A 26168-nucleotide genomic window follows, 5' to 3' on the forward strand; every position below is an offset into this window, starting at 1 on the left:
CCTGGGCCGGGCCACCAACCCCCTATAGGGGGGGGTGGTGGCCGGGCGCGGCTGCCTCACTCCGGGCTCCCCCTCCCCCTCCCTGCCCCAGCCAGCCAACCGGGAGCCAGGCGCGCGGGCGGGGCGGGCATGCCCCTATAAAGGGCCCCTGCGGCGCGTGTCCCCTCGTCTTTGGCGGTCTCGGTGCGGGTGGGCGGGGCCTCTCGCGTTCTTCTTGTCGCCAGCCACGCCGAACCGAGAGCGGGATGCTGCGAGTGCGGTGCCTGCGCGGAGGGAGCCGGGGGGCCGAAGCCGTGCACTACATCGGGTCGCGGGTAGGTGCCGGCCCCACGGTGGGCGCGGGAGGGACCCCAAGCCGGCACGGCCTTCCGCGAGGCTCCTCCAAGAGCCGAATTTGGGGGGAGGGGGGCCCTTTGGGTTTCTTTCTTTTGCAACGAACAGATTTCGTGCAATCAAAATCGGGTGAAGATTTTTTCGCCTGGAATTTCTGCCAGAGATTATTGGGGGGGAAGATTAATAAAAGAGCAGACTGCTTCTGAGTGTATGCAGAGTGCGTTTCTCCTCGCTGCTGCACACCACGGATGGCCGGGCAGGTTGATCAGCGTCCGGGCACTCTCGAGAATGGAGCCACTAATGATGACATTCATCGCGTTCGTTCATTCATTCATCCATTCATCCCGAAACTGGAAGGAGATTTTGGGTGGGAAGTAGAGATTTGGTAGCACTTCAGAATTTGACATTTTGAACGTGAGGCAAGTTTTGTTTCTGAAAGTGGCATTTGAGAGCTGTCGTGAAAATGTTGGCTTTTGATGGAAATGCTACTTCTCCGAAGCACACTTCTAAAATACACACACAGCAATATCTGTAGTTGAAAAAAACGAAGGTAGTTTGAATAATTTTGCAGGTCACTTTACCGAAGACTCTTCCCCCCTCTTTAACTCGCTTCTCTTTAATATATAAAACGCTTAACAGTCTAAATGCTTACTTGGTTACCTGTCCAAAGAATAAGGGTATGTGGTGATGATTTCCCTTCCTGTACTGAAGAACCAACAGTGCAATCTTAGGCAGGGTTTCCTGGAAGTGAGCCCCAGAGAATGGACCTGAGTAGGATTCTGAATAGAGCTGCTTAGGATCCCGGTGCCAGTTAGAGGTCACACCTAGCTCCCCCCCCCCCTGCCGTTTTTGAGAGAGATGCATTGTATCCTGCACACACTGGAGGAGTCTCCTGGGACATCTCTTCTATTCTACAGAGCTGTGTGCATGTCTGAATGGTGCATGCAGGGAGAAAGGGGGCTTGCTGTCATTGCTTGAGGGGGCTGGCTGGAGATGTGATGGGGAAGCATGGACCCCGAGTAGGAACATGGCTAACCAGCAGATTACAACCGCTATTAAAACAGGATGGCAGGCTAGGATCTGGGAGACCCAAGTTCAGATCCCCATTCTGCCATGGAAACTTGCTGTGTGACTTTGGGGCCAGTCACACACACTCTACCTAACCTACCTCACAGGACTGTTGTGAGGACAAATGGAGGAGGGGGGAATGTTGCGAGCCACTTTGGGTCCCCATTGGAGTGAAAGGGGGGATGTAAATGAACTAAAGAAGTATACAAGAACAGTTAACAATGGCAATAATAGACCACTGCTTACACATTTAAAATGTCAGGAATTAAAATCATCCTGCGTCATTCAGTTTGTATTTGCCAGTTCATACCATCAAGGTGATTAAAAAGTGTTGCTTTTTTAAAAAAAATGGCCAAAAGTTTTAGCAGGTAGAATAGGGTGTTGTTTTTCAAAATTCTGTCAGTTCCCCCCTCCACTGAACCAGGAAGATTGTACTCCTTTTGTATGAATGAATCAGTGACTCCAGAACAAGGTGATCTGCTGTTTGTAAAAACACAGATTAGTGCAGGATTACTCAGTGGGCATTAGGCAGGGAAAACAGCCGGGAAAAGTGCACTGTCGAATTTGGGAGAAAGGAAGGAGTTTCTTTTTCCTCCTGATAATAGTTTGATTAGGTTCTTAACACAGTTGAACTAAATCTTACCAAAAGCTCTGGTATTGCCCGCCCCTCCTTTTTTAAAATCTTTGTGTTGTTTCAAGACCAAACTAGCTACACTGTGATTTGAGTCTATATCCTCCAACCTTATAAATAGGCATTATAGGATATACATTAGCTTGGCTGAGGGAGGAAAAAAAGAAAATCTGTCTGGATCTAAACAAAAGGAGGAGCCAGTGCCTAATGGGGTGGGTTCTTGTGCTGTGGTGGGGGGGGGGGGGGGGGGGGGGAGAGCCATCCTGAAGATAAACAATATCAAGATTGTAAAAAATTGTCTTCCTTTCCTTCAGTTTTGTTCCCTTTTTCTAGTTTTACCAGCCTGCTATCACTTTCCTAACCGAACCAGAATGGCAAAAATTTTTTTTAAAAGAGCAAACAGTGTGTATATGTGTGTGTATCTGAATGGGGCAGCACCTCATCAGTTATATGTAGCAGCTTTAGAATATACATGAAGAACCCCAGAGCAGATGGCGAAGTCCTTCAGCACAGGGCAGTGATGTCAGCAAGGAGACCTCTGTGTGTACACTCAGGGAGCCGCCTTCCACCATTGGTCCATCTAAGCCAGGCCCGTATAATCTGCGCTAACTAGCAGTGCCCTTCCAGGATCCTAGGCAGAGACATACACCTCACCCACTGCTACCGGATCCTTTTTAACTAAAAGATTCCAGGGACTGAACCTGGGACCGTCTGCATGCAAAGCTGATGCTCTACCATTGAGCTGCCGTGGTTCTTCCCCAGGAAGCCTGTGGTTATGGAGAGCCCCAAGTTCTCGTTTCCAAGATCAACACCCAGCAACTGACTTCTGTGTTAGCAGCCGTGAGAGAGTCTCTCCCTCCTACTCCAAAAGACAACAAAACGAGGCAGAAAAATGTGTCCTGTTTTCTGTTCTGATGTTCTTGCAAGATTCTCTCTAGCCAGCGAGGCAGGCAGAGGAACTCTGGCCATTTATTATCTGCAAGTAAATGGATTCCTTTCCTATTAGGATGTGTTTGACCTTTGCCTTAGAGCCTGGAAGACTGCAGGAGCCCCTACAGTTAATTTTGCTGTATCTTGTCACTTGAGCCGAGGTCGGTACACTGTATACACTAACCTGGTTCATGGCCTTGAGTTGAGTTAACCCTGAGAATCCCACTAGCCTGTGCCAAGTGTTCAATTTCTAGCCATCAGTATGCTTTGTGGCTCTCCCTATTTTTTATTTTTTTTTGCTGAGCCATCAGAAATGTACACCCCTCCCATATTGGGATGGGAATGTAGATCATTAACCGTCAGCAACAGGATCAGGCATGCTTGCTTTGACACTGCCTAGCCTTCCCCCACAACTGGTGTGGAACAGCTGTGGCTCCTTTTGCTCAGTAGCTTTTGCAGAGTAGGGAATCAGTTGGCTTCAAGCCACCACCCCAGTTAAACTAGATCCTTTGGGTAGAAGCCAAGGGCAGTGCCTGTGCTGTTTGCACGGAGGGAAACCGTGCCTTCTGTCTGTGGTGTAAGTGGAGCCACATCTGATGTATGCCACCCTGTCCCTTGCAGGTGCTATCACAAGGCAAACTGAAATATCCTCTTCAGGTGCTGGATCCAGAGTGTGAAATGGATGGATCTGGCTCGTTAACAGTCTCCTCCACAAGCACAAGGGCCTCACTGTTGCATTCAATTGCCACTCCTGGAAATTTTGTGCCCTCTGGTTTGATAGTAGGAGAGAGAGTGCTGTTGGAATTTTCTGTCCCTTTCTCTTTGCTGTGAATGGGGCTTGGGGACGAAGGAAGGTACAGAGTCTGGGCTTCTATAAGTTTTAAAGGTTTAGGAGTAATAAAATGGTACTTCCCTCTCCTCGAAGAAAGTGTCTTGCAGTGATCTTGGCCTGACTAGCCAAATTTGGCCACTGAGCCTTGTCAAGCAATTACGTTTTCCTCTCCCAACTGATAGTTCAGCAGCTTGGTGGTTTAAAAAAACAACACAGTTATTTAAAGTGAGGGAGACTGGAACAGCAAATCAGCACAGATGCAGTAGCTGCGACATGCATTGTGAATCAAGCGTGGTTACCAGTTGAAACATTTTGTTAAACAGGGTGGATGCAGAATGCTGCTGTCTGGTTCATCATTTGGCCCTAGTCCACGGAATGTTTTCTGCTGATTTAAGGCTGCCTGCCTAGTGTCCCCCCCCAACACACACGCTCGCACTCTCTCTCTCTCCCCCTCCCTCTCCCTCCAGGGCTTTTATTCCCTCCTCTTTCCAGCTGGAAACAGCCCTTCCCATTGAGTAGCAGGCAAGAGCAGGACATTCTCTGTTTGCTGCTGTGTGAGAGAAAATTTGGCAGCAGCAAAACCTGGCCTTTGGTTACTCTTTCTGTTGCCAACAGTAAGAATGACGCTAGACGGGGAGAAGGAGACCGTGCTCAGCTTCTCCTGCAGGGTTTTTTACACAGAAAATTGGAAGCAGTTTTTATTTATTTATTAAAACAATTTGCCTTTCCTTGTGGTGCAAGGCAGCTTCGTTGAGGGAGGGAAGGAGTCCATATCAGATCCATGGCCACAACAGTGGCTGGAGGCCTGTGTAATCTTTCCCCTCCGGCCTTTCCAAATATAAATTACCATCCCAATTTGTATGCAGCCTCTCCAGATCTGCTCAAGTCAAGGGGGCTCACGGGTAAAACAGTAAAACCAGTAAACCGTAAAAAGTTGTGGCATTTCCCCTGAGGGGCAAACAACTGATTTAGGAGGGATTTTAAATGGAGAAAATGGTACTGGGGGAGGAAGGGTGTAAACATGCTTCTGCCACTGGCATTACCGCAGTCTCATTCAGCCTCAGAAAAACACTTGAAACCCTCACTGTGTTTTTTCAATGTCTTGTGTAATCATGCTTGAGGTGAGTGACTCCGAGGCTTGAACTGGGGCCTTCAGAAGATGTGGCCTAGCGGAGCTACTGTAGGTAGGATTGCCAACTCCAGGTGGGAAATTCCTGTCGATTTGGGGGTGGAGCCTGGGGAGAACAGGTACCTCAGTGGGGTGCAGTGCCCTAGAGTCCGTTCTCCATAGCTGCCATTTCCTCCGGGGGAACTGATCCCTGTCTAAGCCAGGAGATCGTTTGTCGTTCCTGAAGATCTCCAGGCCTGTGGACTGTGTGTGAGGGTCAAGACCTCTGTCATTGCCAGTTAGTATGGAACTGCTGATCTGGCTCAGCCTGGTACAAATACCTGGGGGCCAGCCTTCTGTCTTTGCCTGCTCAATGGAGCAGTTATCTTCTTCCAGCTGGACTTCAGGTTCCAGCTCAGGGGACGTTGTCCCCAGGGTTGTATCCTCCAGGTCTGGATTCAAGTGCAGCTGTCCCTGGGCTCCACTTATCCTGACGCTGCCAACCCCTGCTCGGGTGAGCGGAGCCCTCATCCCATTCACCCTCAGTCTTGCTCTCCGACACAACTGGGACAGGCGCCAAGCTTGGCTCCTGCATTGAAGGCACTTGCAAAAGCAGCATGCTTCTCTCGTAAAACTGTGAGAAGATTTTCATGGCATTATGTACACAAATAACAGCAGTCTGTGTATGAGCTGTGTCACCGAAGACGAGCCTCATAACAGTGCTCTCATCTCACAGTGCCCCACTTCTGTGAGTGCACTGTGCGTCTGAATGGTTCGCGGTGCCTGGTAGAACTCTGCTGAGTGACATCCGCGCCCTGCGGGGCCTAATGCCGTTCTGCAGGGCCTGCCAGGCAGAGATGTCCCACCAGGCTTTTGGCTGAGGACAGTGACAGGTGCCGTCTCATCGGGCACTCCCCCCCTCCCCCTGCTGCTTTTCGGCCTTGCCTGCGAGACAGTGGCACAATCTGGAGTCCTGAAGTTTGGCACCACTTGAGAATGTTTTAATTCTGGCTTCCGGTGATGGCGGCGCGCTAGAGCAGACTCACCTCCCGGACCTCCCGGGGGTGAAGCTGCGCTCCAGCCGAAGGAGGGGGTGCGCAGATTCGTCATCCCCCCCAGAGACCCAGTTGAAGGGACTCTGGCCATGGAACTTCTGAGAGATCGCCTCTTCGATGGCGGCATGTCGGAGAATTGAGGCGCCTCTCCGTTCCGACGGTTCTCCGTGCTGAGAGACCGAATGGACTTAAGCAACACTAACCGGGGCAAGCGTGGGAGATCGAGCGTTTAAAACCGAAAGTAAACGAGGTCTGAGGACCGCTTATGAACATGAGTCATTTAAGCGTTGATTAAAGAGAAAAAGCTCCCCACCCTAACTACGCAATAGAGAATTAGGCAAGCAGGGGAGGGATGCCTCCCGAGCGCATGAACTTTTGAGCTAATGGGGGGAGCGGAAAAATAAGTGGTTAAAACTGTTAAGAAGTACTTACCAAGGAGTGTTCGAGCGTTTAAGCGCATATTCAGAGACTTTCAAAAAGTTTGCGAAAGTAAACAACCCGAAAAACATGGCGGGGAAGAGGGCAGAAAAGGAGAAACTTTTGAAAGCAAAAGGAATTGAGAGCCCAAAACCGGAAGAAACCAACGAGCTGGCAAAGACTGGCAGAATCCATGTGCCCCCTAATGGACCAGCTGAATAACTTCAAGGAACAGATGACCAAAGTGACTCAATGTATCACCGCTCAGCAAGACCAGATAAACAAGACTCTGAAAATGATGAATCAAACAGCTGAGAAGGTGAAAGAAGTGGATGCCACTGTACAAAAGGTGAAGAAGAAAGTGAAACAAATAGAAAGGAAGCAAGTCTCCACAGAAGAGCAACTGCTGCAATTACAAATGGAAAAGGCTAATATGATCCTTCGCTTCCAGGGCATGCCAGAGACTAAGGGTGAGAATCTAAAGGAAACAATGAGTGAAATACTGGCCCCAATGACAGAGATGACGGCAGAACAGCTGATAAGCGATATGGATGTGGCCTACAGGTCATATTCAGGATATATAAAGAAAAATAATCTGCCTGGGGAAATTGTCGTAAGATTCTCGAAGAGGCATGTGAGGGATGCAATCCTGAAAGCAGTATCTGGAGTACCCCTGAAAGTGGGGGGAAATATCATCAGAGTTCTCAAAGACATCCCATTTGAAATAAGGCAAAGGAGAAAGAAATACAATTTCTTCAGACAAATTCAATTGGATACAGATGGCTAACTCCAGAAGGTGTCACCTTCAAAATCAAGGATAAAAAAGAAAAGATTGACTCTGTTCTGAAAGCTTGGGAATTTTTAAGAGTCCAGTTGGGAGGGCCAGAGGAGGAAGGAAAAGAAGGGGAGGACAGTAAGTCCAGTAGTGAGCTGGACTCGAATTCTTCCGGAAAGGACTCTCTTTCAGAGGAAGGGGCAGCGGCTCCTAAAAGCCCTTATAAGTTGCGGAAGAGACGGGGCAAGGAGAAGTGAAGGCTGAAGGACTCTGATATGTGCCTTTAAAAAAATGTTGAATTGAGATGCTTGGGGGTATTTCTTAATAACAGTTGAATTTAAGAATTTAAAAAGACAATGATATATCTGACTCAGTTTGTAAGGGGATTAGTAGAATTAAGACTTGATGTTTGTGCAAGCTGATTAGATGATCTCCTCTCTTGGGTTTTTAGGTATTAGTGGGTGTCTTTACTTTGTCCCTAGATGTAGTCCTTTATCCTATTTCTGTTGTAGTTTGTAGTGTTTATAAAAATGCAATTAAAAATCCCCTTTGAGGGGGCTCAAAAAAAAAAAGAACGTTTTAATTCTGTACTATGTAAATAGTTTGCATTGTTCTATTACTTTATTAGTGTTTTTACTGTTGTTAACGGCCCTGAGCCTTGGATACTCAGGGGCAGTGTTCCCTCTAAGCTGAGTTAGTGTGAGCCAGCTCACAGTTTTTTAGCCTCTGGCTCAGACATTTTTATCTTAGCTCAGGAAGGAGGGCTCCAAAGCAAACTAATTTATGCAGCAGCCAAGTTGCTCGCTCACAACTTTAATGCCAGTCGCTCAGAAAGTAGAATTTTTGCTCATGAGACTCCACGGCTTAGAGGGAACATTGCTCAGGGGAGGGCGGTTTATAAATTTAATTTATAAATAAATTAAAACAACAATACTGCATCTGCTCACCCAGGTAAATAGGTAGCTGCTGGTGGAAAGACCCATCAGGTTGCAGCCAGCTTATGGTGATCCCATAAGGGAAGAAGAAGAAGAAGAAGAGATTGGATTTATACCCCGCCCTTCACTTGGAGTCTCAGAGCGGCTTTACAAACTCCTTTCCCTTCCCCTCCCCACAACAGACACCCTGTGAGGTGGGTGGGGCTGAGAGAGCTCTGACAGAAACTGCTCTTTTTCAAGGACAGCTGTGCCAGAGCTTGTGACTGACCCAAGGTCACATCAGCAGGTGCAAGTGGAGGAGGGGGGAATCAAACCCGGTTCTCCCAGATTAGAGTCCGCACACTTAACCACTACACCAAACTGAAATGAACAGAAGTGGTTTACCATGACTGCATGCCGCTGCATAGCGACTCTGCACTTCCCTGATGGTTTTCTGTCCAAGTATTAATCCAGGCCAGTGTGTTGTAGTGGTTAACAGTGTTGGACTAGTATCTGGGGAAACCCCAGTTTGAATCCCCATTTGTACCATGGAAGCTCGCTGGGGGACCTTGGGCCAGTCACACTCAGCCTAACCTACCTTGCAGGGTTGTGAGGAAAGAATGGAGGAGAGGAGAATGGCGTAAGTCACTTTGGGCCCCCACTGGGGAGAAAGGCGGGGTGTAAGCAAATTAAAGAAAGAAAGCTAACCCTGCTCAGTGTCTGAACTTCAGCCATAGGTCACTAGGACCCTAAAATTTAATTTAGAAAAGAGATCTTCAAGACAAAGGAGAAAACACAACCCTTCCTACTTAGTAGAGGGTGGTCAGGGTGAAAATTAGTGTCTGTGTGCAACTCAGATCATGAGGACTAGTAGACTGGCTTCTCACTTAGCAGAATGATCAAGGTTTTTTTTAAGATCTGGCAACTGCTTGTCTAGCTGGGTGTAATTTTCTGTTTAATTTCCTTCAAGCTTAGAAGAGCCGTCACAGGGTGGGTGCAGCGAACTTTCCAAAGCACCCAGGCAGCCGCAGTCTCCCAGACCTCCTGTGCTGCTGCTGAGGACAACAACAAAGCCCCTGACCCCATTCCCGAAGACTGCCCTGTCTGCTCACACAACGAATGGGACCTGCTTGAAGAAGTCATTGTTGGGAGAGCCGAAAATGCCTGCGTCCCTCCTTTTTCCGTAGAGGTCAAGGTACGACCCCTCCTTTAAATGCTTTTCATGGCTTCCTTTCTTCCTTGAGTATTAAAGGAGCTTTACAGAGGACTGGATTTTACAGGGCCCATTTCCTTGCAAGGAGAGAGAGTACAGATGCATAAGTTGAGCACAGAGGACTTGGGTAAATGTGAATCTCTTCTGTAATGCAAAGACTATTTACTTTCTTCATGGTCTCTGTGCATTGCGCCGCTGGGCTTTGTGCATGTGCAGAGCAGCAGTTCGGAAACTTCCCTTGCCCGGTCTGCTTGTCACTCTGCTGCCTTATTGGCCCTGTTTTAGATTTTGTAGGGCCAGTTTGGTGTAGTGGTTAAGTGCGCGGACTCTAATCTGGGAGAACTGGGTTTGATTCCCCACTCCTCCACTTGCACCTGGCTGGATGACCTTGGGCAAGCCATAATTCTAATAAGAGCTGTTCTTGAAAAAGAGCAGTTTCTGTCAGAGCTCTCTCAGCCCCACCTACCTCACAGGGTGTCTGTTGTGGGGAGGGGAAGGGAAAGGAGATTGTAAGCCACTCTGAGACACCTTTGGGTAGTGAAGGGCAGGGTATAGATCCAATCTCTTATTATTATTATTATTGTCATTTGCTTCCTTTGTTGATTTTGTTTGGATGTTTGCTAGTTACCTCCTGTGTAGAATGGCAGAGAGTAGATTAGAAACATTATAAATGACTAATGCTTAGATGGATCAGTCTGGCCCACAGGCTTCTAGTTCATCCTGAATTAACTTATTCTCTCAGTTCTTCTTTCATTTACACAGATGGTTGTCTTTATTTTTAGTTTTTTTTCAAATCTTTGCTTGGCATTTCCAGATTGGGGTGGGGGGAGAAATTATAGTCCTCTTGAATAGCCTGGGTCTGTCCCCCCCCCCGGGCTGTTTGTTTGTTTGTTTGTTTGCAAGAGAAACCTAATAGAGGTGGCTGCTTCATGGATGGATCTAGTGGATTTCTTCTTCCCATGGCTTTAAATAAAAACAGATGCTGTAAAACATCTGAATTTGGTCACCGCTCTAAGTGTGCACCTGCATTAACTCTATGTAAGTTGAGGAAGCCAATTCGTTTTCTGTGTCCACTTCATTTAGAAGACAAGGCAAGAACAGCTGTTGTGCAGAGGCTTCGTGATATTGAATCACAAAATGAAGAAGCTTTGCTACCTGAGAACTACAGAAACATAAAATCTTGGCCAAATTTTACTGTTGCCCCTTATTTAGATAACATTACCTATGAACCCTATAGATGGGCCTTTTCCCGAGCCCGTTTTGAGGCACTCCCTTTCGCTGTACTGCAAGGTAAATTCACTCGAGTCCCAATGCATGAACGTAGATGCCCATGCATGGCTAATATGGTGGAATCAATTACTCATGTCCTCCTGTTCTGCAAATTCTATCAGGAGGAACGAGACCATCTTATACTACCCCTTCTGTCTAGATTTAGCCCTTTGCAGTCTTATCTTGACTTTAGGCCAGAAGTCCTTCGTAAATTCCTCTTAGAAGACGTTCAGAGCTCAGTGACTTACGCTGTGGCAAAATTTTGTTGCTTAGCTATTAGGAAACGTAAACTTATTTTAGCTGAAAAAATTGTATGATTCTCTTATTAACACTATTTTACTTTACTAATTTTATTAACTCTCTCCTGTTGATGTTTTTATATTATTCCCATGTTATTACTTTTTAAATCCCTTTTATATCAGAATTGTACTGTTTTACTGGTTCCTGTCGCAATAAATTAGATTGATTGATTGATTGAATACAGCATTAGTTGAGGAAGCCAATTCGTTTTCTGTGTGCACTTCATTTAGAAGACCTGGTAGAAGTCGTCCTGTTGGGATTTGCATTTGAAAAGTATTCTCCTTAGCTAGTTGATTAATTCAATTGTCTTCTTGCTCTTAGTATGTCGAGGCCAGTGTGCTCTTAGTATGCCACCTGATATGAGCTGCCACCTGTGCCCACTGAATGCTGACAAGGAGGCCTTAGGATAATGGCCTGAGAGGTCTCCCCTACCCCCACCTTTAAAAGCATCCTGCCTAATGAAGAGTTCTGCAGAACCCAAAAGTTTGCCCACTGTGATGTTCTTCTGGTTGGTCTTAAACATGGCTTTGGTTTTTGCCTTATGCTGTAGTGCCTATTTTTAGCTGTGTAAATGAGAGCTAGTCATCTTCGGAACACCTTTGAGCTGGGAGCTTAAAAGAACACTCAATGGAGTTTCTTCTTCTTACTTACTTGGTGTAGTGGTTAAGTGTGCGGACTCTAATCTGGGAGAACCGGGTTTGATTTCCCACTCCTCCACTTACAGCTGCTGGATGACCTTGGGCAAGCCATAGTTCTGTCAGAGCTGTCCTCGAAAGAGCCGTTTCTGTCAGAGCTCTCTCAGCCCCACCTACCTCACAGGGTAGGCTTTCTTTCTTTCTTTCTTTCTTTCTTTCTTTCTTTCTTTCTTTCTTTCTTTCTTTCTTTCATAGCCTGCCCTCCCCTGTTCATCAGGGCTCAGAGTGCGTGACAACAGTATTAATATACACAATATTCATAATTTTAAAATTATTAAAAGAACTTTGTTTCCCACCCCCATTGTTAGCCTTTGTGTCAGTAGCCTGCCTCTCCTCATCTGCCCATCAAAATGTAGCTTCTCTCTCTCCCCCTCTCTCTGTAGATATATAAATCAGGGGGTTATAGGTCCTCATTCAAACCTACTGGCTCATTCAACCCCATTTCCAACTCCCACAATACAGAAAGAAGAAATGCAGTCCAGAGCATAGCAAAATTGGGGTTTTATTTTTTAAAAATTGAATCACCTTTATAATCTCCTAACATGAAAGTTTGAAAACACAGTCTGCAAAACAGTTGTTGCTCTGGCAGGCAGTGACAATCTTGCATTATGTTTCAGTCTTATTCCTGGCCTCTTGTAAGACTACGCAACTGTGGTCTCTTGGCAGAAGATCTCTCATCTTGGGCTGTGTACTGTACATTTGGCGGCTCCAGCTACTACTGGAGCGATTAATCTTCTGACTGTCAAAGACCTTAACATTTCCCCACTGAGCAGAGTTACAGATGTGAATTGTTGGCTGAGGCTCAGGCAGTTTGGCTGATTTGTTTTAAGAGCCAGACTTTTTAAGAAAGCAATCTTCCCTTATTCACTGACACTTTTAAAGCCTTGATACGTGGCATGGACATATGAACACGAGGAACATTCACAAAGATGGCTCATGCTGTCCTGTGCACCTCAGGGCATTGGCTCACCTTGCTTATGGGTTTCTTTGCATGTACATTAAAAGGAAGTCTGATAGAAGAGATCACACGGGCTTCTGTCTGCTCCACTGGCACCATTAAAGGCTGGTTTCCCATGTGCCTCCATGGCAGATGAAACCACAGCCTGGCTGTCTCCGGCCTGATGCCAACCTAACCCAAAGCAGGAAGCTGCTGTGGGATTCCCCTAGCTACCGCCATTCTCTTCTTCTCTGGGAAATTTCTCTCTCAGAGATACCATTTCAGACTTTAGCCAAGTTTAGGATGAGCAGAGAATTGGCTTGCTGTAGCAGGGCATGGAGTGAACAAGGGTCACATACTCAAGACTGAATTGCAAAGCAAGGATTGTATTTTAAGAGCATTTATTGTGGTCAATGTTTGGCCCTTCCAATAATTATAGCAGTGTTGTCCTCTCCATATGGATTCAGGGAGAGAATGATGGGTATGGACTCCACTACGGCATGCTCCTGGTCTTGTTAACAAGAGCAATTGTTGATTATCTCAGTATAATCCTTCCATTATTGCTTGGTGCCCTACAAAAACCTGCTACCTAGTAAAGGAATCTGAATGGAAGTGGGGTGCCAGATGCCCGTTGGGTGTGGGAAGGGGAAGGAACGTGAAAGAATCCTGAAAGCAAAGTAGGGTTAAGGAATTCTGTTGCATTGTGTAGGTGCATTATTCACTTAAACTCTTTAAGTAAGCCTGCAATTAGAAATGAAATCTGGGTGGATTTGTTTGGTAGATTAGATTTGGTAAATGCTATGCAATGTTAACAAAGCTATTTTGTTGAACTCTCGATCTCTCCCTCTTCTTTTAAACTTTTTAACAAATAGGCCAATACCTATGAGAAGTACTGGGGATTTTATCAGAAGTATGGTGGCCAAAGCTTCCCTCAGGATCATGTCAAGAAAGCAATCGCTGAAATAGAAGAGATGTGCAATATTTTGAAGATGGAAGGAGTGGTTGTCCAAAGGCCAGAACCACTTGACTGGTCGGTCAAATACAAAACTCCTGACTTTGAATCCACTGGTAACTACTGTGGTTATAGTTGAATGGCTTGTAATGGGTGAATGGGATATAAGGTCAAGTTTACCATTTTAAAGTTGGAGGGGTATAAAGTTGGAGGCCTGCCAACTGTCCAATTTTCCACTGGTATGACTGAGGTTTCTCTCTTTTGGCCAGCTGACAGATGAGAAATTTTCACGTAACGGATGGAATAGCAGAGAAGCTGTTAGTGCCTTTTAAAGCTGTACCTAAGATCTCTGCAGCATAATGTTGTAGCCAATTTTACTTTTCATTTTCACCAGAGGCTTTTCTTGCCTCAAAAACAGATTTTCCAAAACCTGCAGTTTTAGTCGCCTTTTCTGTTTCCCTTTCCCTCCTGATCCACGGAGACAGAGAGGAAATGAATTGGAGTTTTTCTGTTCACTTTGCCCATTGATCCCTCAACTTTGTCCCTGACGGACAGGCTTTGGACCTGGACCCTACTGAATTACATCCCTTGACTCCACAAATCCTGTCCGTGGGTGGATTCTGCCCTGGGTTTGTTCCTTCCAAGAGCTGGCAACCTTAGGCATAAGAATAAACCAAAGGGCATTACTCAAGGGATGTGAATAACTGTAGCAGGAAGCCTGCTGTGGATTTACACTCACAGAATCTGGGGCACATACAGGATCTTCTTCACAGGATGGTGCTCAGTAGAAACCTGGTCTGATTTTCAAGTAAAACCGCACAGCACTGATTGGCTGTCAGTTGCACAGTCATCTCTCTCTGCTTCTTCCTGGAACAGGGCTGTGCATTGCACTGATTGTCTGGCCCTTGTGTCAGCTGCAAAGCCACCTTCCACCTCCCTTCTTGAGCAGGGCTGTACTTGGTTGCCGTCTTGCCAACCATTGCTCAGCCCTCAAGTTTGCTATTGGGAGTGATGACATAGAGCAGCATCCAGGTTGCTATGAATGGAATGACAGGGGTTGTTGGTCTTTTTCATTTCTTCCTTGGTAGGTATGTATGCAGCCATGCCAAGGGACATTTTACTGGTAATTGGAAATGAAATAATTGAAGCTCCGATGGCTTGGCGTGCCCGGTTCTTTGAGTACAGAGCATACCGGCCCATCATCAAAGACTACTTTCGCCGCGGGGCTAAGTGGACAACTGCACCAAAGCCCACAATGGCTGATGAGCTGTATGACCAGGTATGGTATTCTGGCTTAACAACCTCCCTCAGGGTATCTGGCTCCCTCAACCCTGGAAAATCCCACGTGTGATTAGCCTCTACTGAGGAAGACTATTCAAAATGAAGTTCTGAAATCCGGAGTCTTTGTTGTCCATTGTAGACTTATCTGTTGGATTAATAATATTGCAGTTTTACCTGTTGGATTGTTGAAAACTTACCTGGAAAAATAGTGGACTCACCTGTGGGATTTTTGTAAACACTAATTGAATTACTACTAGGTTCATTGTAGACTTACCTATTGTATTATTGATAAATTGTAGACTTAACTGTTGGATTATTGAAAAAATTGTGGATTTACCTGTTGGATTTTTGTAAATAATACATATGTAGTATTCTTAGTTGAATTACTACCAGTTATATTGTTGTTACCCATTAGTAAATTGTTCTGTTCTTTTCTTAGCATCCTTCTGCACAGGTTTTTTTTGGTGTTACTGGTGTTAGTACACCCTGAGGTGGAGCAGTTGCTGGGGCCTGGACTTTTGATGGGGCCCACTGCTGCTGCCCTCCCCTGTAACCTACCCTTCTCCCACCTACACTCTGCCAGCCATCCTCCCAGTTGTATGCACTGTCCAGCCTTGTCAGGGAGGAGGCGTGTGGGTGGTCCAGGCATCTGTGCCTGGGTGGTGAGAGGGCTCATGCGGGTCAGTAGTTGAGAAGGGAGGCATGAGCGGGGGGGGGGGGGGGGTAGGCAGAGAGGGGAGGGGTCATGGGCACTCTGCCCAGGACCTACCAAAATCTGCAACTGGCCCTGGGGGCCGACTTCGCGCTCTTTGTCTGTACATCAGTTTTGTTCCAGCATTTTCTCACCCAGCGGGCCACCTGACCAGAATATGAGGTGTGCCTTTTTTCTCTTCTCTCTTACACTAGGATTACCCCATCCGCACCGTGGAAGACAGGCACAAGCTGGCTGCCCAGGGCAAATTTGTCACAACCGAATATGAGCCGTGCTTTGATGCAGCGGACTTCATAAGAGCGGGAAGAGACATCTTTGTGCAGAGAAGTCAGGTGTGCAGATCTGTTGCTTGCACCTTTCCTGGGTTATCTGTTCTTTGACCAACTCTGCATTAGACTGCTGTGGCCATCGGGCTGCTTTTGAAGACTGTTCAGTGAGCTCAGTTGATCTGACATTTATTTGTTAATTCATATGCTGCTTTTCTCACCAATGGGGACTCAAAACAACTTACGACACAAAACGTGAAGTACAACAGTAGAGAAGAAACGTAACCCACAGGAGAAAGGAAGGAGGAAAGCTTCTAAGAGCAGAGCAGATCTTCCACTTACTTACTTACTTCTTTTATGCCACCCCTTTCTCCCCAGTGGGAACCTAAAGCAGCTTACATCGTTCTCCTCTGCTCTGTTTCATCCTCACAACAGCCCTGTGAGGTAGGTCAGGCTGAGACAGTGTGACTGGCTCAAGGTCACTGAGTAAGCTTCCACAACAGCAGAGTGGGGATTTGAACCTGGTTCTCCCAGATCTTAGTCTAAACACTCAGGCTGGATCTTAGAAGCTGGCAGTCATCTTTCCACAACCCTCTGGCCCGAAATGCAGATTCAAGACTGCTGACTGGAGCTACAGTTTCCATTTACCTGCCTAGGGTGTGAGGATTTACCCAGCCTCAGCCCCAATTTCCCCCAAACCCCCCCCCCAAGGAATTGAGGAGTGGGAGAAAAAAATGGCCTCCACCTAGTGACATTCTGAAATTTTCTTTAGTCTCTGTACTAAAGACCATCACGACTAGGAAAGGCAGCCAGAACTCCACCAGGAAGTGACATCACATCCTCCCCAAACTACTCCCTCCCCATGCGCTGCTCTTCAGATCTTCTGGCACTTGCTGAAGCAGTGTTGGGAACCCTACTGCTGACTGGAGCAGGCAATTGGGAAAGTGTTTTTCCAGGAAGGTAATATTCCTTGTCAAAAGTGGATTGATGTTACCTCAACAATTTGAGTGATAGCTCTGTGTCCCCTCCCTCCACAAAAACAGACATCCTTGGGGGAAAGGACACCCTCCCTTCTTCTGTCTTTCCCTTTGCTGTTAATCTTAAATGTGTCAAAGTCAACTGCTGTTGAGGTAAAGCTGTGGTAAGTGTTGAAATGAAAGACTGTGGACCCAGGTTTTTGTTGTGGTTGCTCTTTTAATTGCCAGGAAGCTAAATCTTGAAGGTTGCTCTCTTCTTCTTCTCTAGGTTACCAACTACTTGGGTATTGAATGGATGCGAAGGCACCTTGCTCCAGAGTACCGAGTGCACACCATCTCTTTTAAAGATCCCAACCCCATGCACATTGATGCCACATTCAACATCATTGGGCCAGGCCTTGTGCTTTCCAATCCTGATCGTCCATGCAATGAGGTCTGGAAGAGAGGGTGTGTGTGTGTGGGGGGAACTATGTGGTAACCTTCAAAAGTTTAGAACAAACACATGGTTTAAGGCTGTAGCTTTTGGGGGGGCATAAGAACATAAGAGAAGCCAATGTTGGATCAGGCCAATGGCCAATCCAGTCCAACACTCTGTCACACAGTGGCCAGAAATACCAGGTGCCATCAGGAGGTCCACCCGTGGGGCCAGGACACTAGAAGCCCTCCCAGTTTTGTCCCCCCCACCACCAAGAATACAGAGCATCACTTGCCCCAGACCGAGAGTCCCTTATCTATACCTTGTGGCTATAGCCACTGATGGACCTCTGCTCCATATGTTTATCTAATTCCCTCTTGAAGCCATACATGCATGTAGCCACCCCCACCTCCTGTGGCAGTGAATTCCATGTGTTAATCACTCTTTGGGTGAAGAAGGACTTCCTTTTATCCATTTTAAACTGACTGCTCAGCAATTTTATTGAATGCCCACAAGAGATACCTGCTCTATCCCATGCATAATCTTATAAACTTCGATCACGTCACCCCTCACCCCAAAGCCACAACCTTTTTTTATGGGGAAAGTGTTCCAACCCTTTTATCATTCTAGTTGCCCTTTTCTGCACTTTTTCCAATGCTATAATATCCTTTTTGAGGTGTGGTGACCAGAATGAAGGTCAGGCCCTCCTCAGTGATATTCCAGTCCCTTCCTGGGATTTATGGCTTGCATTACTCAGTTGCTCAGTAAGAAGCAAACCTATTCGTATCCTTCTGCTATTCTTTTCAATGAATGCAAAGGCACTGGAACAACTTAGGCACTTATTTTTGACATATCATACAATATATATGTTTCTGATGTTGTGAAATGAGTTTAATCACAGTTGATTATTGGAATTTGCATCCTGGCTGTGTCTGCACTAGTGTGCTCCCTCACCCTCACAACATTTCTGGCAACAGGCCTGAAGTGTGGTGTAGCCCTCCCAGCATTACAGTCCTTCAGAAGACAAGTGGGAGGTGGCGTTTCTGTCTGGACAGTCAGCAGGACCCAGAATTGTCCTTCCCAAGGTGCACAACCAAGGCAGGAGCATTCAAATGTGACCCCCCTGCTGGGATTCTGGAGTGGTACAGTCATTCCAGGACTCTGTGAAGTGCTCCCCCCCCCCAGTCTGTCTGAATAAATTATTTGGACTTTTCTGGAGCAACTAAAAGAAGCTCTTGTTTTTCCAGCTAGCAGAAGAGAGCTGGGTACAAAGGTTGTGACACTTTTTTTTACAGCTTTTTAAGCTGAACAGGCTCTTCCTCCAACTTCTTATCTTTTTTTAAAAAACCACATTAGCAGGATAGCCATCAGGCTGTTGCTCTATGTGCCTGTCCAGCTTCCTTGGGGAGAAAGATTTGCTTACACAATGGCATGCCTGGAGTGTTTTATCAGCAGGGCAAGGAGAAGGTGCTAAAACACTCATTGATTCAACAGAGGAAGAGGTGCTACCTTGTCATCCACTTTTGTTAACCCTCCTCCTCCTTCTCATTATCTCCTTGCTCATTGATAATGGAAAAATGGCTGCAGCAAGCACCATATAGTTTAGCGAGTATGATCTTCTCACACTAAAATTATAAGTTAACGGACCGGTGATTCCGGGCAGGAGTAAGCAACTGTCAGCTCTGATCCAAGGACAGTCCCTTTTAAGCCACTTTGCTTGCATAAGAGTCAAGACAAACACTCATGAAGCTGCTTTATACTGAATCAGAATATCTGTTCATCAAAGGTCAGCATTTTGTCTTCTCAGACTGGTAGCAGCTCTCCAGGGTCTCAGGTGGAGGTTTTCCATACCATCTACTGCCTGGTCCTTTTAACTGGAGATGCCAGGGGTTGAATTTAGGACCTTCTGCATGCAAAGCAGAGGCTCTTGCACTGAGCCACAGCCCCTCCCAATAGGAGCCCTCTTCCCCGTCCCCGTTCCCACATGAGCAGCAGCAGAAGCTTTGCCACTGTTCAGCCTTTATGTACGCAAAAGAAACCAAATGAGAAGATAGGGGGGCATGCAGAAAGAGCCATCTGTCTGTTCACTCCTAGCAAGGGGGAATTTAGGAGCCCTTTGCCTCTCTGTATCATAAGTGGAGAGCTCTGCCAAAGCCTCCGCTGCTGTTTACCCTGGGAGAGGAGAGCATTAAAAGAGCCTTTAGCCTGTTAATGTGGAGGTGAATCAGTGGGCACAATCAGTGTGGAAGCTGAGGTGATGGTCAGCCCCAGCCTGTTTGAGATCTCGCTCTTCCTATATGTTTGTGTTTGACGGGACAAAAGCTCTGCTAGACTGTTTCAGGTTGAAAAAAATGTGTAGAGGGAAAGGCCAAAAGCCTCTTTGTTCCATTCAAGAGATCTTCTATTAAACTACTTGTTTTAAAAGCTAGGAAGCAGCTCTGGAGGACATGGAACTCCCAGGGTCACATCTGGTTTGGGCCAAGAAAAGAAGGCTGAGTTCTAGGAATAATCCAGTTTGTTAATACAGAAGCAGAGCTCCCCCTTGTGATAAAAATGAAAGTAGGACGTTCTTAGAGGACGTTAAAGAAATCAGTTATGGTTCTTGCTAAAAGCTAAGAGCTTTGTTCTGAGAGGCCTGGGGTCTGGGGAAGATTTAAAAATCCCATTCATCCTAAAAGTAGGACAGATCAAATATCCCCTTCTGTGGCTGAAAACATAGCGAAATTGCAGGGTGTTTTTCCAGATTCTTGTTCTCTTGTTTATGATATAATTCTTTGGAAGCCTGTCTTTGCTGTGCTCTAATAATACCTTGAATGGCTTGGAATTGTTTCCTAGAAAAAGGAAGAGTCATCACTTGTAGAACATTTTCTGAATTTTTCTTTAATTAAAATTGGAAGAAAATTTCAGTGGCACAGATCTGTTTTTTAGAGCATTACATAGTGGAATGGGGTGGGGTAAGAACTCAAGCAAAATAGCCAGCTCAGGCACTTAAAGGTAATAAGATCAGGTGCCAGGTGAATATCTGAGGTTCAGGAGGAGTTTCCTGAATGAGGAGCCACTATAGAAAAGGCCCCGTATCTGGGAGCCTCACACCTCCTTTGCGGGCAGGTGGGCTGCTGGAAATATCCGCTGCCTGAGGAACGAAAAATATTGGTAAGGTATTGTGATCCATGTAGTGGTGGGAAAGTATCATGAGACAAAGCACGACTGGTGAAACTGAAGAGGGAAAGTTGTGGTGTGCATTAAAAAGGAGCAGAGAAGAGAGCCTAGAACAGGCTCAGAGAACTATGCCTGCCAGATTCAAAATGTCAAGTTTTAAAATGTCTCTGTTTTCAGATCGAACTCTTCAAGAAGGCAGGCTGGACGGTGGTTCGCCCTCCGTTGCCCCTCATTCCCGACGGTATGTTTTGGTTCGCCTTTTGGAGACCAGTCTTGTTTTTTTAACAGCAGGCCCAGAAGGCTTGTCTCACTCTTGCGCACTGAGCACTCAGAGGTCTGTATCGTTGCCTCTAGACCACCCGCTGTGGATGTCCTCGAAATGGCTCTCTATGAATGTCCTGATGCTGGATGAAAAACGCGTGATGGTGGATGCCAATGAGATCCCGATCCAGAAGATGTTTGAAAGTCTAGGTAGGATGAATAATGGGATAGAAGCCAAGGTTGGAGGATCGGGAAGGGGACAGTCTGTGGGAGGCTTGGCCTCCCCAGGAACATTGCAGGCCCTTTCCCCCTGCAAAATGGATTTGGGATTGTTCACCACCTTTGGGACACCTGAGTTGGATGGGAAAGGAGCGTATGCAGGTTTTAAATAAGCCAGGCCACACTGAAGGTCAGTCTAATCTACCTCACTAAAAATAACATGTGGGGGGAGGTAATTGTGTGTACTATCGTCAGTTCCTTGGAGGAAGGTTGAGCTAAAAATGTGAGTGTAACTTTGTGTTGACTGTTGAGGACCTCTCCAGGCGCAGAGAGTGTTGGACTAGGGTTTGGGAGACGGGGGTTCGAATCCCCACTCTGCCATGGGTGCTGGCTGGGTGGCCTTGGGTCTGTCTTAGCCGAACTGACCTCGCATGGTGGCTCTTGTGAAGATAAAATGGAGGAGGGGAGGACCATGCCCTAAGCCACTTTGGGTTCCCATTAGAAAGAGCAAAGTATAAATGGCAGTAGAGGTCATTTTCCAGCACCTGCTACTGAGCCTGGTCTATTAATGCCACAGAAGGAAGTGAGACTAAGGGGGCAGAAGCTGCAAGTGGAAGGTCACATTTTCAGAATACTCCCCTATGTTTACAAACTCCCTGCAAATAGAAAACCAGCACAGCAAGGTGGGAGTGGGGGGAGCGGCTAGAACCTCTCTCTTTGCAGTGCTACTTTTCTACTTCCATGGAGTTTTCTTTGTGCAAAGAAATACTAAAAGCTAGAATCCACCACCTGCAGTCTGAAGTGAGGTGTACCATTCTACCACCTCATTCTCTGGCATATGCAAACCAGGCTTGAGTGCCTTGAAGTGCTGATGCCAAGGATGGAAGCCAGCGCTTCCACCTGTGTGCATGTGCTCTGCTCCTAAGCCATAGGCCCTCTCCAGAATTCTCCATATGAAGCTGCCTTGCACGGAGTCAGTCCATTGTTTGTTTATTGTTGGCCCTAATCACATGCAGAAGTTGCCGCGGGATACTCATGGATGCCGGGCGGGTTTTACGGGCGCGATCAAACGGGCACATCTGGCAAGCGTTGCGCACCCGTAGCCAACCCGTCTCATCCGGCCGAAGATTCGGAGTTAAAAGGTACCTGTGAAAATCCACTATCAAAAGCTTGCGACGGGCCACAGACGGACCTCCTCCGTCTGATCGCTCCAGTGCGCTCCTCTTGCCGCGTTGAAGCACGCCGGAAACACGTGCTGCCGGAAACAACCCCGGTCCGCTGGGTTGTGGCGGATTAAATTGTGGCAGCACAAATAGCCACGCCTCCCCCCATGTTATCTGGCCCGTGTGACCGGGGCCGTTATTTATTTACAAAATTTGTACCCCACCTTTCTTGCCCTTGCAAGGGTTACCAAGGCAGCTAACGATGCATACACGATAAAATTACATTTTAAAACCTGTGAGCCAGTTTGGTGTAGAGGTTAGGAGCGCAGACTCTAATCTGGGAGAACAAGGTTTGATTCCCCACTTCTTCGCATGCTGGTGGTGTGACCTTGGGTCAGTCACAGTTCTCTCAGAGCTGTTCTCTCAAGAGTAGTTCTCCCAGAGCTCTCTCAGTCCCAACTACCTCACAAGGTGCCTGCTGTGGGGAGAGGAAAGGAAGGAGATTGTATGCCACTCTGAGACGCCGAGTGAAGGGCGGGGTATAAATCCAGTCTCCTCCTCCTCCATCTTCTCCCCCCCCCCCAATTAAGCCAGACTGGCAGGATCTCCAGGATCAGGTGGTCCTTCTTATGCTACCCAAAAGTCCTTTTGGCTGGAGATGCTCCCTCTAGTGCTCACATGCTGGTCTGTAATCCCCGTGCTCTGAGGCTCATAGGCCAGAACAAGGTGCAAGGTGGGAGGAGGGTCTGCCTTAGTGAGCAATTGGGTCCGGTGTTTCCTGCATGCCTTTCCTTGTATTACAGCACCATAGCTGTGCCAGGATTTAACTCCAGTCTAGCACTCTATCCACCATTCGCCTCTGGCAGCAAAGCTCCTTGATAATCTTTGGACGGTTCGAGCTGGGCTTCCACAAAAGTGTTTTGCTTCCCTTTCACTTTACAGGGATTTCGACAATTAAGGTCAACATCCGCCATGCCAATTCATTGGGAGGAGGTTTCCACTGCTGGACCTGTGACATCCGTCGCCGTGGCACCCTGAAGTCCTATTTTGATTAGGCAGCGGCTGAGTTAGCCCTCCCACGGTTCAGCTTGCCCGAAAAAGGTGTAGGGAGAAGAGATCGGTTCCATCTTTCTGCTTTAAAATACAGAATGTGAATGCATGAGCTGTAGCACTTGGAACAATGGTGCCCCTTAACAGAGGTCCCGCAGACAGTTAATTCACAGGGCCAGTTTGCACGTTATGTGGAGGACAGCCACAGAGCAGACACCCAAGAAGCCAGTTGCCTGATAAGCGTACTTGTGTGCATTTGGTACAGCCCTGCTTAAAGCTTTCTGGTGTACAAATGCAGACTGCCATTCAGAAGTTTGCAGTTTAAACTGCAGAATTCATTTCCTTTAGCTGTTCCTTTTATAGAGAAATACCTGTCTTGAAAGTGCTCCTACCCTAGGTAGGAGGAGCTGGTTGGGGGGAGCTGGTATAATGTAGTGACACACAGCCAAATTATGCAAGGCATTTGGGATCTCCTGTTGGTTTCCTGATATGCAGTTTAGTCTCAGAAAAAGCATCCGCTGTGTCAATCAGTGTCAATCAAAGCCCCCATACTAGGGAAAGGGTGTGTGTGTTAACTTTTGGCTTCCCCAGCTGCATCACTGATTAACAGTGCAGTCCTAAGCAGAGTTTCACTCTTGTAAGCCCATTGACTTCCCTGGACTTAGAGTGTAACACAGAAATGTGAATGCGGGTGCCTAGGGCTAGACTGTAGAAGCCTCTCCTCTTCTCATCCCTTAGCTGCACTTAGTCCTGATAATAATAAAAAAAAGACGGGTGCTGATATTATGCCTGTCTTTTTGCCTACCAGGGCTAAAGGCAGCCTAGGTTAAATCTGGAAAGCAGCACACTTAGGAGCAAGGAAGAGTACTGTGGCCCCGATCCATGCTTGGGTGCAGTGGTGGTTTGAGGCTGAATTACAGGTTGGGTGATCCAGTGGTAAGTTCCCAGTGTTGTGCGTGTTTGGCCCTTAAGAAGGAACTGCAATCCAGATTTAAGCCATTTTGAAGCTCATGTCGGCCACAGTGTCGCCACGTGGCGTTAGGATAAGCCATAAATCTCTCAGCCCCAGAAATATGGAGTTTAAAAAATGGCCCTGCTTTACAGGGATGTTCTCAGAATGTTGACAACATGCATGAAGTACTTTGCGCACTGAAAGCATTAAGTATTATTAGACTCTGGAAACCTCTTTGGTGTTATTCTGTAAATCACATAATACGCAGAGTGGCCCTTAGCTAGGGGAATCCCCTCCTCAGCAGTACAGGTCTTCTGGCTGGCTTTTTGAAAGACTTCCTTCTTGACATGAAGCCTCTTGAAGTTCACGTCCCAGGTGTACAAAAGTTGGCAATATTTCTCGTTCTGCCAGAGATCAGCCAATAACAACTACACATCTACCTCTGCTTGAAATTCTGTCAAAAAGGCAGCTAGAAATGTTAGACCTGAGTTTGACATTCTTTCCAATGGATATTTTTTTTAAAATGTGTGTGAGTATGTATACCACACTTTTTTATATAAATAAATAGAAAATTAGAACAGACTTAAATACCATGGCTTGGATTCTGAATTGCTGTTCAGTCGGTGTAACAGCAGTTCCTCTGACAGAACAGCATTTCTGTTGGAGGAGGAGGTGAAGGGGATTTTCTCCAATCTCTCCTCTCCCGCTTGCCTCCAAACATTGTTCCGGGGGTGGGGGTGGGGTGTCCACTGTGTACAGAAGGACAATTTCAGGGGGCAAAGGCGACGGGGGTGGGGGGGGGGAAGAGTGAGGAAATTCCCTTCCTCTGATGCGGCACAGCCCACAGAATCCAAGCCAAGACGGACCCAGGTTTTTACTCTTTTAAAAAAATAGATGTTATTTGGATTAGGGTTTTTTTAATAGCAGAATTTAAATTCTGTGCAGATATGGCTGTGTGGAGCCTGTGTTAGCCCTGTCACATCTGCCTTGCCTCTGGAACTGACTGATATTCACACATAAGAGTGGGGGGGGGAATGCGCATGTAAAGCCTATAGACACAGTCATAGAGTTGGAAGGGGCCATACAGACCATCTAGTCCAGCCCCCTTGCCTTCCTGTTTGGGGGTCTAGTAGAAGTGGCATGGATTGAGCCTCAGTGTGTCAGAGTCCATGTGTGCTGCATGGCCATCAGGTGGCCCCAGAGGTAAGGAAAGCATGCCAGAGGTCTGTGGGGGAGGGAATGATCCTGCTCCCCTGCCACATGCAGGCCGGACACAGTGGTCACATCCACTGTTGTGCTTTACAAGGCTCTAAATGTCTCCATTTAAACGTCCATGTTCCGAAAGCTTCAGAGATGCAGCCCTGGTTCAGGAAGTAGCTTTTTTTCAGTGTACTGGAGATTTTTATATTGTGTTTTCGCTTTGCTTTGCTTCTTTTTATTTTTTCCAGCGTGATACATGGGATGTCATGTTTGCACATCTCCGTTTGTGAACCTGTTTACATAAAAATAAGCTTTCTTATTAAATAATGTTTACTATTACTATAAACAGAAATACAGATATTGGAAATCGACCGGCACACAGGTGCTGCACAATAAAATGTTAATACTTATTTCCTCAACAAGTATTTTATGCTATTAAAACATTTTTGCATTGATATTGTGAACTTCTTGTGGCTCATTTTCGCTTCAGTGTGTGTTGGGGGAGCATCATAGGCAGTTTGGGTACCAATTTAATTTGGGTTCCTGGATTAATTGGGGGCGTATCGGGGGTCTTTGAGGAGTGGGACTTCCTCTCTTGTGCTGCTGTCCATCTGAGCCTTCCGACGTTTTGGGGGCAGCAAACCCTTAGGAACAGTGTCAGGGCGAAGAAATGGCCGAATCTTTTCCAAAGACTTTGAGGGCTATTACGTTTTTGGGATGGATACATGCCATTATCCTGGAGCATTTCTTTGGACCAGGGTTCACATTCAGATCCAAGAATAAGTAGAGGTGGAACCTGTAAGGTGGTTCATTGTAGGAAAAAATAGTAGCACAATCTCCTTACCCAAACTGTCAAAGAATCCCGATGTGGAACCTTTCCGATAAGAGTCAAGCAGTGCCACGCGACCTGTTCACAGCAGTCCACAGACTATACTTCCTGGTTGGCTTTCCTGTAAGTCAATTCCATGGACCACAATTAAGTAGTGATGCTCTGTCTTTGGCCATGTCTGGGGCTATTTTGGGTCAGGAACGCACAGGAACAGAGTTCCGGCTGGCTCCTGAGTTGGCCACACCCAGCAGGAAC

At 46.7% G+C, this 26168-nt stretch overlaps 1 protein-coding gene across 1 annotated transcript; it reads left to right on the plus strand.

The window, feature by feature from the left end:
- Positions 1–180: 180 nt before the first annotated feature.
- Positions 181–25496, plus strand: GATM (glycine amidinotransferase). Its single transcript, XM_015426702.1, has 9 exons — positions 181–314; positions 9034–9258; positions 13350–13545; positions 14518–14708; positions 15617–15754; positions 16934–17098; positions 20417–20480; positions 20594–20710; positions 22825–25496. Exons 1-9 carry the CDS (start codon positions 246–248, stop codon positions 22935–22937), a joined length of 1278 nt encoding a protein of 425 aa, XP_015282188.1. The 5' UTR covers positions 181–245; the 3' UTR covers positions 22938–25496.
- Positions 25497–26168: the final 672 nt, after the last annotated feature.

Source organism: Gekko japonicus, unplaced genomic scaffold, assembly GCF_001447785.1.
Source record: "Gekko japonicus isolate JY-2015 unplaced genomic scaffold, Gekko_japonicus_V1.1 scaffold2864, whole genome shotgun sequence".
In the NCBI taxonomy this organism is placed as follows: Eukaryota; Metazoa; Chordata; class Lepidosauria; order Squamata; family Gekkonidae; genus Gekko; species Gekko japonicus.